At 37.4% G+C, this 18,769-nt stretch overlaps 1 protein-coding gene across 11 annotated transcripts in view; it reads left to right on the forward strand.

The window, feature by feature from the left end:
- The window catches only part of LOC309622387 (leucine-rich repeat-containing protein 37A3-like), a 29,152-nt gene extending 19,309 nt beyond the window's left edge, over positions 1 to 9,843 (forward strand). For 6 of the 11 annotated variants that reach the window (XM_082409467.1, XM_082409469.1, XM_082409460.1 and 3 more), the window contains 4 exons: positions 2,239 to 2,310; positions 2,942 to 3,022; positions 9,031 to 9,102; positions 9,649 to 9,843. In XM_082409467.1, the coding sequence (XP_082265593.1) occupies positions 2,239 to 2,310; positions 2,942 to 3,022; positions 9,031 to 9,102; positions 9,649 to 9,727 (304 nt within the window). In that variant the 3' untranslated portion in view covers positions 9,728 to 9,843. The remainder of the gene's footprint in view (positions 1 to 2,238; positions 2,311 to 2,941; positions 3,023 to 9,030; positions 9,103 to 9,648) is intronic. The other 5 variants (XM_082409462.1, XM_082409463.1, XM_082409465.1 and 2 more) reach the window with 5 other exon arrangements.
- The last annotated feature ends 8,926 nt before the right edge of the window (positions 9,844 to 18,769 follow it).

The following is an 18,769-nucleotide window of genomic DNA, read 5'->3' on the forward strand; positions in this document are numbered from 1 at the left end:
AGAAATGTTTACACTAAATAAGCATATCAGAAATGCCCCTAACAAAAATCTCTCCAGCCTTTTTTTTTTCTGTTTTTTGTTTGTTTGTTTGTTTTGTTTTTTGGGCCACGCCACACGACTTGCGGGATCTTAGTTCCCTGACCAGGGATTGAACCCAGGTCCCCAGCAGTGGAAGCGCCGAGTCCTAACCCCTGGACCGCCAGGGAATTCCCTCTCCAGCTTCTTTATCAAAGAGGAAATGCTTGCCTCGTATTTCCTTTATTTAGGGATAAGGAGATAACTGTGTTTTTTGCTATAAAAGCTCAGTTTTTGTCCTTTGTCCATGGCATCCAAAGCTGTGTATGTCATTAATCCTTATTAAGCCAATTAATGATCCTCTTTAGCAAATAGATTCTTCTTGCAAATATAAAAGGCTTAAGGGAAGTGGGTATAAAGAGCCTCACATGACCCTAAAAATAGTTCTTTTAATTATCAAACCTTCCAAACCTTAAGGGGCAATCACCTTTATATTAGTCTCTTCTCTGCCATCTGGGCTCCAAACCTTACACAGTTTGGAGAAAAACAAATAAGATAACTGCACAGTGGAATAGGCCCTTCATTACTTCTACTATGTAATACTTTATAATCTGATTATTTCAGGTTAGCGTAAGTACTCTCATTCTTTAAAAAAAAAAAAAGCCAATCAATAAGAAAGCGAAAAAAGAATATGCTAATCAGCACTACGCCTAGTGTTGTAAACACGAAGATGGGTAAGACAGGACTCCTTTTAGCAACTCATGATCTCACAGGGAAAATAAACATATAAGCTCAAACCATAATGACATGGTTGTGGAGGCACCATGAAGTAATAAAACTACGTTTCTTTTAAAACAGTCATTTCCTCCTTCTATCCACTCCCCAGCTATTTGTTGATTTTATAAATATTTGAGTTTGCTTTATGTCCGCACGTAGGCTTTAAACGTGAGAGACGATGCACATAAGCAGGATCTAGTCCATACTTTGAAGGAGTTTATGCTCAGAGGACATGGGTTGCAAAAATAGCTATATTTAAAGAAAGAAATGAATATGGGCAATGAGAGCTATAAGTTGGTATTGGAGCACAAAAGAGGGAAAAAAGACTTCAAATTGGATCCGGGAAGATGTTACTAGAGCAATGCTGTTTAAACGGGACCTCGAAGGGCCGTTGGGTATCAATGACAGACAACTTGGGAAGAATAAGCTTGCAAAAGGAAAGTGGGAGAAAGGCAAAACACAGGAAAAATACTCTGAGTACCTGTAGAGTACAAGTGGGAAGAGTAGGAGATTAGAGCCAGATCATCTAGGGCTTTGGAGGCCAAGCCAAGGATAACATGTCAAGCTACCATGTTACCACAGCAGTGCTTTAGGACAAGCTTTAGCCTGCAACAGAACCAACCACTTGGAGGGCTTGTGAAAACACAGGCTCCACCCCCATAGTTACTGATTCAAGAGGTCCAGAGTAGGGCTGAGTATTTGTATCTTCAATAAGTTCACAAGTGATGCTGGTATATGAGAACCACTTCCGGAGGGTTAATCTGGTGATCGCGTGGAGGATGGCTTAGAAAGGGAGAGGGTAGAGATGGAAACACCAGTCAGAAGACAGTTATACCCATCCAGGTGAAATGAGAGACTAAGCTGGAATCAATGGAAATAAGATAGTCAGCTATAGTCAAGAGTAGGTATTTTCGAATAAAAGTCAATATGATAGAAAGTGTAATACTGAATTAAAGTTACATATTAATGAGAGAAGTAACTTCCTTTCAAGTTGTGTGAAAGGGTATCTTTTATTTCTTCTGGTAATGAATTGACCTAGAAAAACAGAACTATACTGGGAGGTGTGTAAATATAAGAATATTCCTTTTAATATTGGAAATTATAATGATATATAGAGATAAAAACTTTGAGCTCATAATCCAGAATTTGGTGAGACCACGAAAGGTGGAATCTAATCAATGCTTCTGCTCTTGGGAAAGATTACCTCCAAAATCTATCAAGATCCATAGTTGTATATTTAATTTATGAAGATCCTGAAGGTGAGACTCTTAAGAGAGGTGAAGGCAGGGTTAGGGGCTCTGGAAGGTTCAAGTAATAATTCCTAAGGTTTGGAGTTTAGACCAAAGCTTCTTATTTATTATTATCATTCTAAAGTCTACTAGTTATTCCTACTAATTAGATATCTAATAGCTAATTGAGGCAATATTTTCCTTTTACTTTTCCTAGAGATTTATCCTGCAATAAAATACAGTCTATCGAAAGACGTACATTTGAACCACTACCTTTTGTGCAGTTTATGTAAGTTACAAGTATAACTTCATTATATTTGGAATTTTTGTAAAGCTTAATTTTTTATAAAATTAATTTGTTACTCATTTTGAAATATGATTAAAATTACTACTAAAATTTTGTAGCAAATCCTTTTTGTCTCTAGCAAAGATTAGTGTGAGAATTATTACACAGATCAGAGTGAATCATTATAGAGCAGTGGTTCTCAACCAGGGTGATTTTGCACACAGGTGACATCTGGTAGTGTCTGGAGACATTTTTGCTCGTCAGAACTGTATATGCTACTGGCATCTAGTGGACAGAGGCCAGAGATGCTACTAAACATCCAACAGTGTACAGGAGAGCCTCCCACAGCAAAGAATTATCCAGCCCAGAATGTCAATAGTGCTGCCTTTCTAGAGAAATAAAGATCACTTAACACAAGTATTTAATGAGCATTTACTATTTTGTATCTAATGCACCACATATATAATCATGAAAGTGTAAATCATAATGTCTTCCACAGTGAGATTTCTTTAGTGTATGGAGGGAGTAGTGTTGTTATGTTTCATCATATATAAATTAGAATTATTGCCAAAGGATAAATGTTCTGAAAGAATATATATTTTTCTTCTTCTTTTGCTTGTGTCTTTTTTTGTAGAAATCTTAGTTGCAATTTACTCACAGAACTGAGCTTTGGAACGTTTCAGGCCTGGCATGGAATGCAGTTTTTACACAAGTTGTAAGTGAAATCGAAGATGAATACGTGTAAAAAACTGTGTGTAAAAGCATCATGCAGTTATTGGTTAGCTGGGTGTAAGCCCAGTATGAATTCTGGAAAGTATGTCTTGAGAGCCATTTTTTTTTTTTTTTTTTTCAAATGAGGAAACTAAGGCACAAAGAGGCCAAGAGACTTGTTTAACTCATATATATGAAACGCTCTGCTTTCCATAGTACTGATCTTTGGCACGGGCAATAAAAGGCACCAAGCAAAAACACTCAAATTAGCATTGTCATGGAATCCCACTGATGTCTCTCCGATATGCGAATGGTCCATGAAGTTCCACTTTTGAATTTCACTTTGATTCCTGCTCATGTGCAAAGTTCCTAACTGCTTAAAATGTATGCAACACAGAGCTGCAAAGAGCTAAGTTTAGCACCGAATTCGTCAGCGAGCAAAAGGTGTGGGTGCTTCCCCAACCATTATTAGCTCTTTTAAAAGGTAAAGCAGAAAGAATTCCTGAACGCCCACCACAGGGCTCTCCCCAGCCACCCAGAACATTATTTTTCAAACAGCATATATCTCTGAAGTGAATTATCTGTGGCCAATAGGAAGCTTTGAGGTGTGGAAAAAGACGTTGTTTGTGTTCAGCTGTAGTGTGAGAAATACAAAGAAAATACATTGCTGTAGCCTAATTCAATATACTTTCTTTGCTGACTACTCTTCAGTAAGGAGTGTGGGTTTTACACCCTTTCAGCTCAAAAATTCTGTGATTTCTCATGGCACAAGGAAATGAGAGTGGGTACGTTCAATGGCCCGAAGGCGATTTTAGACTCAAGGTAAAGAGCTCTTCTACACCTGGCTTTGGAAAAGACTCTCTTACCTGTCTTGTGGTTCAGAAATCCAGTTTCACACAGTTCATTTTGGGTTAATGAAGGTGCTGAGGCTGTGTCTGGAGCTGGATTAGCAATTCCTGCAGATGCCTATCTTTAGCGGCCTCCTTCCTTTTCCTTGTTAGTGTGCTGATGCCTACCTTGGGGAGAGAGCACCGAGGGTCAGTTTTTCTTTTGCCAGCACACCGGAGAGCAGGCTCATGAGGTCCCTTCACCAGGAGGTTTTAGTAGCGTCAATACAACGTCTTAAACTCACCTCGTTTCCTAAACATCCTATAACACCAAGAGTTCCTTATAAGAATCAGAGTTTCACTATAGTTATGTAGGCAACACAGGAAAATACCTTGTGGAAATAAATAAATAAATCACAGTTTAAAAATTAATGAACTCCTTCAGAAACATTCACTGAGTGCCATGCCCACTGTGTGTCAGCACTGTACTAAGTGCTGGGGATACAAAGACGCATAGGGCAGGGACTTTGTCCCCAAGAAGCTTTCATCCTGGAAGGAGAAAGATGGATGTTGATGGGAAAACATATATGAGAGCCATTCTAGCATCTGTGCAGCAGGGTAACAAGGTGAGGAGGGGGGTGATGAAGTAGACAATGGGTGGTCGGTTAGAAAAGATTTGTAATGGAAGAGGCACCAACTTGTTCCTTTTGAATTTGTGTTCCTCTTAAATGACAGAAAAAGGTAGTGAAGGAATCAAAACTATCTGGTGTTGGAAATAAATTAGTACTGTACTCCTAAAACTCATTCACAGTTACTTTCAAAAGATTGTCACAGTATACTAAGTCTTTGTTTTGGGCTAAGTCTTTCTAATAGACAAAGCTAATTGGCTTCAGGAAACATTTGCCATGGTGAGATACAGACTTTATTGCATCTCTTTCCAAAGGCAAGCCACCAAGGGAAGATGCCGCCCTCGAGTTAAGTCATTTTACTACCTATGATGACATATTACTGGGGTGTTTATAAGTTGCCTGCATTAAATAAGTTTGGCAAAGGGCCCCAGCTGAGGTGGATTTATCATGAATTCAATGAAGCTTAGGCTTCAGGGCTCCTCACTTGCATAGGTCCCTTCCAAGGTCTTGAGAGGGGTCCTAGCGATTTTTGTATTCATAACTGTGCATGTTTTTATTAGACAGGATTTCCCAAAGTAGATGAGGTTCAGGCCCCACAAAACCTTGATTCATCACCGGGTTTCAGGTAATTATAAGTCAGTAGGTTTCTTGAATGAAGCCTCTATGTTATTGACAAACATCAGGTGAAGTAGTTAGCAGTGTGGTAGTCTATTTGAAATCCGAAATCGACCTCAAAGATGAGCTAAGAGCTTATTAATTAATAAAGTACCACTTTTTGAATGGTGGTAGTAATCGTATCTCTTTCAGATAAAATCAGGAATGAAATATATTATGGAAAACCAGCAGTGGTTGATAATCCTAAATGTTAAGTCTACTTTTTTTTCTGACTTTAAAGTGTTTCTCCTTCATTCACCTATGCAGGTCCAGACTGATGGCTTATTTTTAAAAATTCTTTTAGTCACTTCACTGGTCCTAGCAATACAAGCTCCATGATTTTAGAAACTGAAGGACTCTACAATGTAGAAAGGCTATATAACTTAACCAGACAGAGGACATTCACATGCTGGCTTGTCTGTGGTACATCAATATTGTACCAAGAACATAAGCACTAAGAGAGAATAAGAGGAAAATCAAAGCCTTATCCCTATTGAATTGTTTACCCCATTGTTGAGAGTATCAATGAGGTAGGTGTGGCCACACTATGAAGGCAAATTGAGCTGCGGTCACAGAGCCGCTCTAATGCTCCCCCAGTCAACTAGCATTGGTCTCCTTTCAATAGCTATGTACACACAAAAGCTTACACACTTCAGGGTGTTGTCGTCACTTTTTGCTGTGTACTAGAATCCTGGCAGCTTCTCAGATTTAGAAAGGCACAAACGCTAAAACCAAAACTAACTTGGGTCTGTCCTTTGGGTCTGTGATTTAGGGTGGCTGTTTTATTTGTAAGAGTTCAAAATTTTGAGATTGTCACACCTAGCAACTACTATACTTTTCTTCTCCCAACTGCATCTTATTCTTCCCACCTGTAGTATTTTCTCCCATTCTATATGTTTTTTCACTTTCTTGATAGTGTCCTTTGAAGCACAAACTTTTTCATTTTTATAAAATCCAATTCATCTATTTTTCCTTTGGTTGTTTCTGCTTCTGGTATCATATCTAAGAAACGGTTGTCTAATGCAAGGTCATAAAGATTTACGCCTGTGTTTTCTTCTAAGAGTTTTACAGCCTTAGCTCTTACATTTGGATATTTGATCCATTTGGAGTTAATTTTCTTGCATGGTGTGACGTGTAGGAGTCCAGCTTCATTATTTTGTGTGTGGATGTACAGTTGTCCCAGCATCACGTGGAAAGACTGTTCTTTCCACATTGAATTGTTTTGGCACCCTTGTTGAAAATCAGTAGACCATAAATATGAGGGTTTATTTCTATACTGTCAATTCTGTTCCATTGATTTACATGTCTGTTCTTATTCCAGTAGCACACTGTGATTGCAGTCGCTTTGAACTGAGTTTTGAAACCAGGGTGTGTGAGTCCTCCCACTTTGTTCTTTACCAACATTGTTTTGGTTATTCTGTTTCCTTGAATTGCCATATGAATTTTAGAATTAGCTTGGCAATTTCTGGAAAGAAGTCAGCTGGGATTTTGATAGGAATTGCAATGGAACCATAGGTCGATTTGGGAAGTAGTGAAATTTTAATAAGATTATCTTCCAGTCCATGAATCCAGCATGTCTTTCTATTTATTTAGATCTTCTTCAATTTCTTTCAACAGTTTTGTACTTTTCAGTGTGAATCTTGCACTTACTTGGTTAAATTTTTCCCTAAGTATTTTATTTGTTTTGATGCTGTTACACATGGAATTGTTTTCGTGATTTCATTTTTGGATTACTCATTGCTGGTGTGTAGAAATAATATTGATCTTATATCCTACAACCTTGCTGAACTCATTTATTAATGCTAACAGTTATTTTCCTAGATTCCCAGGAATATGTCTTGTGGTCTTCCAGTTTCCCAGGAATACATTGGAACATTTCAAAGTCTCTGTGGACATCTCATTCCTCAGCTTTTCTTTTTAAGCTTTCCGGTTGGGCTGTTTTTTGCCCCGAACTGTTATCCATTGCCTCATGCAACCGCCATGTTAAAATATTTGCTTGAAAATGTTTTCCAAAAATGCCACCTGAGGAGAGGCTTTTCTCACTAGACAGCTCTCAGTCAGGTCAAAGGCAAGCCTTTCAAGTGAGGTCTTCCAGGGGACCACCAGACATGTAAAACAATGACAGTTCTTTGGGAATGAGGCTTTGAAGGACCTCCCAGTCCATGCTGCTCCTCCTGGTACCAGGGATGTGGGCTGTTTTTCAAGGCTACCACTGGCATGGAGAGCAAAGGTCAAGGACAAGTTCAAGCAACACAGATCTCATTGTTCTTACAGAAATTAATTTGTTTTCCTTGAATAAATTGCTCCCCAATTTGCTGCAAGCCTGTTGGTTAAATTTCCAGAGTTCCGAAAAAGTTGATTCTGACCATTTTTGCCAGTTTTGTTGTTGTTGTTGTTGTTGTTCTTGTTCTTGTTGCTTCTATGGAGGGATGAATTGTCAGATGTCCTTCCTCCATCATTTTTACTGAGTTTCCTGCAATATCTTTTAAAATCTCTAAAGTCTCAATGACCATAGGCTAATTAAATATTTATCATGGGAGATGATTAAGGAAAAAATAAATAAAAAGAGAAATAAATAAATAAATAAATAAAAAGAGAAAATATAATTCTCATAGAGGCTTTCCCAGATGTGTAGATGAAGTTTGAAAAGGTATTTCTATATTTAGTGCTCTCAAAATTACGGTTAAAGTAACAGATGTTTTAAACCCCCCCCCCGCCCCCCACTTTTTTTTTCATTCAGGTTAAACACAGGCTTTAGAGTCAGAACTGAGTTCAAATTCCAGCTCTGCTTCTTACTAGCTTGATGACTTAGGACAAGTTATATAACTTCTCTGTGCCTCAGTTTCCTCATTTGTACAATGGGGTAATATATCTATCACATAAGGTTACTGTGAGGATTAAATGTTAAATGCTGATCACAGATGCGTGGCAACCCAAAAGATATTAGTTTTGATAATTATTTTACAATATTCGCAAAAATACGTTAATAATTCTTGAGTAGAGTTAACCTAAAGTCAGATATTCTTTTCTTTCTTCCTGTTTCTTTTGGGTTTTTCCCCCCCCCCCCCTTATTTGTTTTAAGGAACTAAGGAAAAAGAAAGAAAGAACTAAGAAGAAAATCTATTCCAGCATTTTGGAATAAAATTTTGTTCCCCAAAATTAATTTGTTTATTTTATTGATATATAAACAAAATGTTATTTATTTATTCAGCAAACATTTATTAAATACCTAGTAAATATTAGGCACTGTGTCAGGCACAGGAATAATAATGACAATAAAGTGTGGTCCCTGCTCTCAAGTTGCTGGCAATCTAGGAGACTGACAAGTAAACAGGTGATTACATACACAGTAACAAAGGCTATGATACAGGAATACGCATGGGACTATGTGATGGGAGTATGGCTTTCACCAGTTCCTCTTGGATTTATCTCTTCTTCTTTGGCTCCAGAACCAAGGAATTAGCCCTATTTTTGTCTTTCACTGGGTAGTTTAAATCATGAAATGTTAAAAAATTTGTAGAGATGAAAGAAAAACACCTTGAATTATGGAGGATACTAGAAATAGTACTTTTTTACAGAGCAAGGGCTTCCTACCAGCATAGTCACTTCTAGGGTTTTTAACCTGAAAAGTTCTTTGGCATATTTTGTCTTTACTAGCCACTTTTTTTTCTATTTGTTTGTTTGTTTGTTTGTTTGTTTCTCTTCTCCACTTTATCATCTAGAGACCTGGGTAGTTCCCAATGAAAGAGTGTTTTACAGATGCTAAGGGTGATTTATGGGTAAAGACAGAAAATGATTTTTTTTTTAAACCTTCACGTTCCGTACCAAAAAAAAAAATGAATATAAGCTTTCATGGAAGTAATCGAAAATGCAGATAATTTAAATTCCATTCCATTTTTCAGAATTCTCAATCATAATCCTTTGACAACAGTTGAAGATTCTTATCTTTTTAAATTGCCAGCATTAAAATATTTGTAAGTATTGCAACAGTTTCATGGCTCATGAGATAATTTCTGCTCTTTTTTACTTTCGTCAAAGATTGAGTACTTTGGCTAAAAAGTCATAATTTAGATTTTAACTGGGTTATTGAAAATAAAAGTTATTGGCAAAGAAAACGATTAAGAAAGAATATACATGGGTAAGACAGCCAGCAGAGAATGAGAACAGTGTTGAAGAACACATATAGATATGGAACATGTAGATGCATGTAGGAATATTATTTATCCCAGAAAGCAAAAAGGAATAAGGGGTACATTATTTTTTTTTAAAGAGAGTGATCAAAAGAGGTAGATGCAATTGAAAATGAGAAGTTAGGATAATAAAAAATGATTGTACCGTTCAGCACCAAGGCCATTAATTTGATGATGCAAATTTAAATTTCTTCAATAAGAGCTCTTTGGAATTATCATGTATGGCAAGTAAGAAGCCAGAATTGAAGTAATCACATGTTAAGTATCTTTTTAAGTTTAGAATTTTTGTCTTTGGGTTTTATATCATGCATGTTTGGGCTTCTCCTTCAGAGACATGGGAACAACACAAGTGGCACTTACAACAATTGAAAGCATCCTCATGATGACCCTTGAATTGGAAAAACTGTAAGTTGATTTTTCTTACATTTGTTTTCACTCAATTGTTTTTTTAGGTTTGTTGTATTATTTTCTTAAGTCAGGTTTATTTATGTATAATTTTCACTTAACAAAATTCACTATTTTTAAATATACAGTGTGATGTGTTTTGACAAACGTATAGTTCTGTAGCCACCACCACATTTGAGGTAAAGAAAACTTCTGCACTCCCAAAAGACCCCTCATGTCCCTTTGTAGTCAATCCATCCTCCTCCCGCTACCAGCCCCTGGCAACCACCAATCTGATTTTTGTCCGTATAATGTTGCCTTTTCCAGAATATCTTATAAATGAAATCATGTGGTATGTAGCCTTTTGTTTTTGGCTTCTTTCACTTAGCCAGTCTCTTTGGAGAGTCATCTGTTTTGTTGCACCTGTCAGTAGTTCATTCCTTTTTATTGCTGAGTAGTATTCTAGTTGTGTGGATACACAGTTTGTTTACGCATTCATCATTTGATGAACATTTGAGTTGTTTCTAGTTTTTTTTGGCTATTATGAACAAAGCCTCTGAAAACACTCACATGTGTGTGTGAACATATGTTTTGTGCAAGCATATGTTTTCATTTCTTTGGGGTGAAATACCTAAGGGTGGGATTGCTTCATCATATGCTAAGTGCATATTTAACTTTTTAAGAAACTGCTAAACTGTTTTCTAAAGTGCCTGTGCCATTTTGCTTTCCCACTAGCAGTCTATGAGAGTTGCAGTTGCTCCACATCTTCAACTGATCCTTATATTTGTTTTCTAAAAACGTCTAACCTTTCTAGTAGGTGTGTAGTTGCATCTCGTGGTTTTTGCCACATTTTGCATTTCTGTAATAGCTGATGATGTTGAGTGTCTATTCATGTGCAAATATCTTTTTAAATGAAGTGTCTGTTCAAATCCGTTTTTTAATTGGATATTTATATTGAGTTTTAAGAGTGCTTTATATGAAAAGCAATGGAAAAAGTCCTTTCTCCTAGATATGTGTTTAGTAAATATCTTCTCCCAGATTGTGACTTATCTTCATTGTATTAAAGTGTCTCTGAAGACTAGATGTTTTAAATTTTTGATGAACTCTAATTTAGCAATTTGTTTTCATATTTATTTAATTTATTTGGTTGTGCTGGGTCTTAGTTGCGGCAGATGGGCTCCTTAGTTGCGGCTCATGGGCTTCTTAGTTGTGGCATGCGAACTCTTAGTTGCGGCATGCATGCGGGATCTAGTTCCCTGACCAGGGATCGAACCCAGGCCCCCTGCATTGGGAACTCGGAGTCTTAACCACCAGGGAAGTCCCTTAGCAGTTTTTCTTAGATGGTTTGTGCTTTTTTGTGTCTTATCTAAGAAATCTTTGTGTGAGACCCCATTGTCTGACCCAAAATCACAAAGGTTTTCTCCTATGTTTTCTTCCAGAAGTTGTATAGTTACATTTAGGTCTATGATTCATTTTGAGTTAACTTTCATATATGTTGTGAGGGAAGGGTCAAGTTTCATTTTCTTGCAGTTTAAAAAACTATTTCTTTAGGACCGTATTGTGACAGTTTATTACACAACTAACTGCACCTTAAATTGTGCCATCCCCCCTCCAATATGGCAAGCTAATAGAAACTTTCTGTTATGCCAAGGCTAGCTGAGGGGATTGCATGAGATTAGTAGGCGGAAAGGGCCCTGCGTTTAGCAGTCTGTTCCAACCGTCTTTGTCAGGTCAGCTGACAAATGACTGTCTTCACCACGCCGTCACATCTGTTGGTCACTGCTCTAGCCTCATCTTCCTCAGCCTTCCACAGCATCTGCCGCAATTGCGATCCCTCTCTTGTCAGCTAGATGCCCTCCTCTCTGGATATTAAAAATTATTTCCCTATGTAACTACAATACTGTTAACACACAGTATTGAAGAAATTAAATTCCTACACAATAATATTACCTAATAAAGAGTTGCTATTCAAATTTCCCCAATTGTCTCTCTCATATAATATCATTTCTTTTAACAGCTTTTTGAGGTATAATTGACATACAGTAATCTGTGTTCACACACACACATACATACACACCACGAAGACATCATCAAAATCAAAATGTCCATCACCTCAGAAAGTTTCTTAATGTCTCTTTGTAATTCTTCCTTCCCATCGTTCCTTGCCCTTCCCAATCACCAAGCAACCATTGATCTGCTTTCTGTTTGCATTTTCTAGAATTTTATGTAAATGGAATCATACAGTGTATACTTTTTTCTAACTGGCCTCTAACTCAGCATGATTATTTTAATCTTCATCCATATTGTTGTATATATCAGTAATTCATTTCTCTTTATTGCTGAATAGTATTCCATTATATGGATGTACCACAATTGATCTATTCACCATTGATGGGCATTTGAGTTGTTTCAGTCTTTGTCTACTACAGATAAAGTTGCTATGAATATTTGTGTACAAGTCTTTGTATGGATGTATGCTTCCATTTCCCTTGGGTAAATACCTGCAAGTAGAATGGCTGGATCATTGGTAAGTGTATGTCTACGTTTTTAAAAAATACCTATTTTCCATAGTGGTTTGATCATTTTACATCTCTACCAGCAGCGTTTGAGAGTTGCATTTTCTTCACGTTGCGGCCAACACTTGCTATGCTCAGTATTTTTAATTTTAGATAGTTTAATAGGTGTGTAGTTGTATCTCACTGTAGCATCCCTAATGATTAATCATGTGAAACAGCTTTTCATATGCTTATTTTGCATCTGTATCTCTGAATCTTTTATCTGTACTTTTCTGGAATTTTGAGAGTTCTTTATATATTCTGGAAATTAGTCCTTTATCCAATATGTAAGTTGCTAAGTATTTTCTCCCATTCTGTGACTCATCTTTTCATTCTCTCAGGAGTGTCTTTTGCAGGGCAGAAATTCTTAATTTTGATGGTGTCTGATTTATCTATTTTTTTCTTTTATGGATTATGCTTTTGGTGTTGTATCTAAGAAATCTTGCCTAACTCAAGGTCATAAAATTTTTCACCTGTTTTGTTCTAGAAGTTTTATAGTTTTATGTTTTTTAGTTCTATGTTTTACATTTAGATCTCTAAACCAATTTGACTTCATTTCTGTACATGGTTTGGATGGAAGTTCATTTTTTTTTTTTTTTTTTTGCACCTGGATATTCAATTGTTCCAGCATCACTTGTTGAAAAGACGATCGTTTCTCCACTTAAATGCCTTTGAACCCGAAAGTCAGTTATCCACATCTCTCTACTTCTGAACTTTCTATTCTGTTCCCTTGATCTTTCTGTCTATCTTTACACTACTATCACAATGTCTTGAAAGTGTAGCTTCATAAGCCTTGAAATCAGTTACTGTTAGTTCTTCAACTTTGTTCTTTTTCAAAGTTGTTTTAGTTATTCTAAATTTTATTTCCATATGAATTTTAGAATTAGCTTGTCAATTTCTATAGAAAAGCCTACTGGGATTTTGATCTATAAATCAATTTGGGGAGAATTGATGTCTTAGCAATCTTGAATCTTCTGATCCATGAATACATTATATCTCTCCAGTTATTTAGGTCTTCCTTAATTTCCCCCCAGCAATATTTTACACTTTTCCGTGTGCAAGTCTTTTACATCTTTTGTCAGATTTATTCTAAGTATTTTATATGTTTGATTCTGTTATAAGTAGTATTTTAAAACTTTGATCTCTGCTTGTTTGTTGAGATAAATTAATCTTTTTGTATGTTGATCTTGTACCCTGCAAACTTGACAAACTCATTTGTTAGTTCCAGTAGCATTTTTGTAGATTCTATCAGGTTTTCTACATAATCATGTTATCTGCAAATAAAGATAGTTTTACTTCTTCCTTTCCATTCTGAATATCTCTTTTCTTTTCGTTGCCCTATTGCACTGGCTAGAACCTTCAGTGCAATGTGAAACAGAAGTAATGAGAGCAGACATCCTTGCCTTTGTCCTGATCCTGGAGAGAAAGTACTTTGTCCTTCACCATTAAATATGATGTTAGGTTTTTTGTCGAAGTCATTTATCAAGTTGAGGAAGTCTCCTTCCATTCCTAGTCTACTGAGGGCTGTTTTTTTCTTTAATCAGGAATGGATGTTAGATTTTTTTCATTCTTTTCCAGCATCTATTGCAATGATTATGCGATTTTTCTCTTCTTTTCTTTTCTTAATTTGTTTATTTATTTTTGGCTGCATTGGGTCTTCATTGCTGCACGCAGCCTTTCTCTAGCTGTGGCGAGCAGGGACTACTCTTCGTTGCAGTATGCAGGCTTCTCCTTGTGGTGGCTTCTCTTGTTGCAGAGCACGGGCTCTAGGTGCACGGGCTTCACTAATTGTGGCACATGGGCTCAGTAGTTGTGGCTCACGGGCTCTAGAGCGTAGGCTCAGTAGTTGTGGTGCACGGGCTTAGTTGCTCCGTGACATGTGGGATCTTCCCCGACCAGGGCTCAAACCCATGTCCCCTGCACTGGCAGGTAGATTCTTAACCCCTGCCCCACCAGAGACGTCCTGATTTTTCTTTTTTAGTGTACTAAGTTGGGTAAATTGATTTTCAAATATTAAACCAACCTTTCCTTCTTGAGATAAACCCCACTTGGTCATGATGTATCATCTTTTTATATATTATTGGATTTGATATGCTAAAATTTTGTTAAGAGTTTTTGCCTCTGTGTTCATGAGAGATTTTGGTCTATAGTTTTCTTGTAATGTCATTGTGTAATCTTGATACGGTGAAAGTTGGCCTTATAAATAGGTTGGGAGGTATTCCCTTCTCTTCAACTTTCTGGTAGAGTTTGTGTAGAATTGGCATTATTTTATTCCTTAAGTGTTCGGTAGAATTTCTCAGTTAAGCCACCTGGACTTGAAGCTCTCTTTGTTGGAAGGTTTTAAACTGCACATCCAATTTCTTTAGTATCTTTATTCTTGAATAAACTTTAGTAGCGCATGTCTTTCAAGGAATTTGTCCATTTCATCTTGAATTTATTGGTATAAAGCATTCTATAATATTCTCTTATTATCCTTTTAATATCTATAGTATTTTTCTGTTTTGCATTTTATTTATTTCTACTTTGATCTTTATTGTGTTCTTTCTTCTCTGTGATTAATTTGCTCTCGTTTTTCCAGTTTAAGGTGGAAGTTGAGGAAGCTGAGTACAGCGTTAGCAATATCCCATATGTTGACATATTATGTTTTCAGTTTCAGTGAGTTCAAAATAGTTTCTGATTTCCCTTTTGATTTCTTCTTTGACCACAAAGTTACTCAGAAGTGTGTTGTTTAGTTTCCAAAGATCTGGAGATTTTTCGGATTTGTTAATTTCTAATTTAATTCCATTGTGGTCAGAGACATATATCGAATGACTAAAATCCTTTAAAAATTTTTTTTAAGTTTTTTTTTTTTAATTTATTTTTTTGCTGCGTTGGGTCTTTGTTGCTTCGCGTGGGCTTTCTCTAGTTGTGGCGAGCAGGTGCTGCTCTTTGTTGCGCTGCACCGGCTTCTCATTGGATGGCTTCTCTCGTTGCAGAGCACGGGCGCTAGGTGCGTGGGCTTCAGTAGTTGGGGCACACAGGCTCTAGAGTGCAGGCTCAGTAGCTGTGGCGTACGGGCTTAGTTGCTCCGCGGCATGTGGGATCTTCCTGGACCAGGGATCGAACCTGTGTCCCCTGCATTGGCAGGCAGATTCTTAACCACTGAACCACCAGGGAAGTCCCAATTCCAGTATTCTTAATCTTTTGTGTAGATCCATATTCCAATCTGGTGTCATTTTGCTTCTGCTTAAAAATACTTCTTTTAACATTTCTTATAGTGCAAGTCTGCTAGTAATGAATTCTTTCAGCTTTTGTATGTCTGAGATAGTCTTTATTTTGCTTTTGTTTTGACAGATCTGGGTATAGAATTCTAGCTTGATAGAATTCAATTCACTACTTTAAAGGTGTTATTCCACTGAGTTCTCGTTTACATTGTTTCCAACAAGAATTCTGCTGTCATTGTTATCTTTGTTCCTCTGTATGTAGTGTATAGTTTTTTCCTCTGGCTGCTTTTAAATTTTTCTCTTTATTGCTGGTTTTGAGCAATTTGACTATTTTTTGTGCCTTGGTGTAGTTTTGTCCATGTTTCTTATGCTTAAAGTTCATTGATCTTCTTGACTTTGTGAGTTTATAGTGTTTACCATTTTGGGAAAATTTTGGCTATTATTTCTTCAAATTTTTATTTTTCTCCTCTCCTTCATGGACTCTAGGTACACATGTATTAGGCCACTTGAAGTTGTTGCACGACTCACTGATGCTCTATTCATTTTCGTTGTTGTTTTGTTTTGTTACTCTTTTTGTTTCATTTTGGATCGTTTCTATTACTATGCCTTAATGTTCACTGACCCTTTCTTCTGCAGTGTCTAATCTGCCATTAACCTCGTTCAATGTCTTTTTCATTTAGACATTGTTTTTAATCTCTAGAAGCTCAATTTGGGTCTGTTTTACATTTTCCATGCCTGTACTTAACATTTTCAGGGTTTAGTCTGGGTTTTTTAACATATGAAATACAGTTATAATAACTTTTCTTCATGTATAATAACTTTTTAAATGTTCTTTTCTGCCAATTCTAACATCTGTATAGATGATGGGTTAGTTTTGATTGATTGCCTTTTCTCCTCAGTATGGGTCACATTTTCCTACTTCTTTGCATGCTTGGCAATTTTTCATATGATCCCAGATATTGTGAGTTTTAGTTTATTGTGTGCTATATATATTTATATTCCTGTAAAATGCTTGGGCTTTGTTTTGGGTGAAATTAAGTTACTCAGAACAATTTTATTCTTTTAGGTCTAGCTTTTAAGATTCCTTGGGTAGGAGTCCAAGTAGCCTTTAGTCTGGAGCTCGTTATTTGCACCTACTGAGACAAGTCCTTTCTGAGTATCATGAGGTTTTCCAGTCTGACTTGTAGGAACAGGTACTATTCCTACAACCCTGTGTGATATCCAGTTATTCTTATTATTAATCCTTTCATGTGGTTCTTTTCCTGGCATCAAGGGATTCCTCACACAAATGTACTGACCAATACTTTGTTGAATTCTCAAGAGATCCCTCTGCATATCTCCAGAGTTCTTTGTCTGTGCACTTCTTTTCTCTCTGATACTCTGCTTTGTGAACTCTAGTTACCTTGGTTTTCCCAGACTCTCAGCTCCATTTCCTCAGTCAGGGAGTCCACCAGTCTCTGCCTGGACTTCTCTTCCCTGTACCATGACCTGGCAACTCTCTCAGAGAAGTAAGTTAGGGCAATTATAGGGATCACTTCATTTATTTCCCGTCTCCTGGGGATCAATGAACTTTATTGCGTGAGGTCCAGTTTCTTGCAAACTGTTGTTTCATATGTTCTGTCTGATATTTTCATTGTTTCAGGTGGGAGGTTAAATTGGACCTTGTTGGGGCTTCCCTGGTGGCGCAGTGGTTGAGAATCTGCCTGCCAATGCAGGGGACACGGGTTCGAGCCCTGGTCTGGGAAGATCCCACATGCCGCGGAGCAACTAGGCCCGTGAGCCACAACTACTGAGCTTGCACATCTGGAGCCTGTGCTCCGCAACAAGAGAGGCCGCGATAGTGAGAGGCCCACGCACCACAATGAAGAGTGGCCCCCGCTTGCCACAACTAGAGAAAGCCCAAAAAAAAAAAAAAAAATTGGACCTTGTTACTTCATCTTGGCCAGAAGCCAATAACATTCTTTAAGTCTGTTTTGTTTTGATACAGGGTCCAATTAAAGATTAGGCATTGCATGTCGTGTCTTTGTTTCCTTTAATCTAGAATATTTCCCTCCTTTTTTTTTTTTTTTTTGGTCTTTTATGACGTTGGCATTTTTGAAGAGTCTGAGCCAGTTGTCTTGTAAGTTGCCCCACAATCTGGATTTGTCTGTTTCCTCATTAGATTCAAAGTAAACATTTTGGGAAAGAATACTATATAGGTGATGTATTCTTCATACTTCAGCACTTCAGGTGGCCCAGTGCTAAGTTTGATCACTTGACTAAGGTGGTATCTTCCATATCTCTCCATTGTAAAGTTATTTTTCCCCTTGGTAATTGATAAATAATATGTGGGGTGAGAGTTTGGGATCAGTGAAGATCCTACTTTCAAACAACTCTTCACCCAACTGTGCATCAGTGATAATCCTTGTCTGAATCGATTATTACATTGATAGTTGCAAAATGACACTTTCCTAATTCTGTCATTCCTTTTGCATTTATTAGCTGACATTATTCTATAAAGAAGAGCTCCCCCACTTTTCATTTTGAGTATCATTATGAACTCATGTGCTTTTTTTAAAATTAACTATGTTATACCTTATTATAATGATAATGTTATTCTTTGGAATGTTCCTTTTGTCCAGATTTGGCCAATGCGATCTCTGTTATTGTTTAACCACATGATGCTTTTTTTTTTTTTTAATAAGTTTATTTATTTATTTAGGCTGTGTTGGGTCTTCGTTTCTGTGCAAGGGCTTACTCTAATTGCGGCAAGCGGGGGCCACTCTTCATCGCGGTGCGCGGGCCTCTCACTGTCGTGGCCTCTACCGTTGTGGAGCACAGGCTCCAGACGCGCAGGCTCAGTAGTTGTGGCTCACGGGCCCAGTTGCTCCGCGGCATGTGGGATCTTCCCAGACCAGGGCTCGAACCCGTGTCCCCTGCATTAGCAGGCAGATTCTCAACCACTGCGCCACCAGGGAAGCCCACATGATGCTTTTTTATTACTAGAATAATTTGTAATATATTACTACTCACAAATAGGAACTGAGAAAGGGACTCCAGAAGGTGCGGTCTTATTCAGACTCTTCTTAGAAGTCTGCCTTCTTCCTGTGTACTCTCAACCCAAAGTGAGGCTTTTGGGTGGGAAGGAGATACTTCTGAATTAAACTACAGATCAATGTCACCCAATTCTAATCCCTATTCCCTTTTTGCTAGACATACCATACCTACTGCCATCCTAATCCTTCTGTTGGGCACCTCTCTCCTCCTCTATATTTATTTACAACAGTCAAGAGCAGCAATTGGCCAACCAGCCCTTATCCAGTTGTCCAG

This window comes from Balaenoptera borealis, assembly GCF_965194805.1.
Source record: "Balaenoptera borealis genome assembly, contig: HAP1_SCAFFOLD_2389, whole genome shotgun sequence".
NCBI lineage: Eukaryota > Metazoa > Chordata > Mammalia > Artiodactyla > Balaenopteridae > Balaenoptera > Balaenoptera borealis.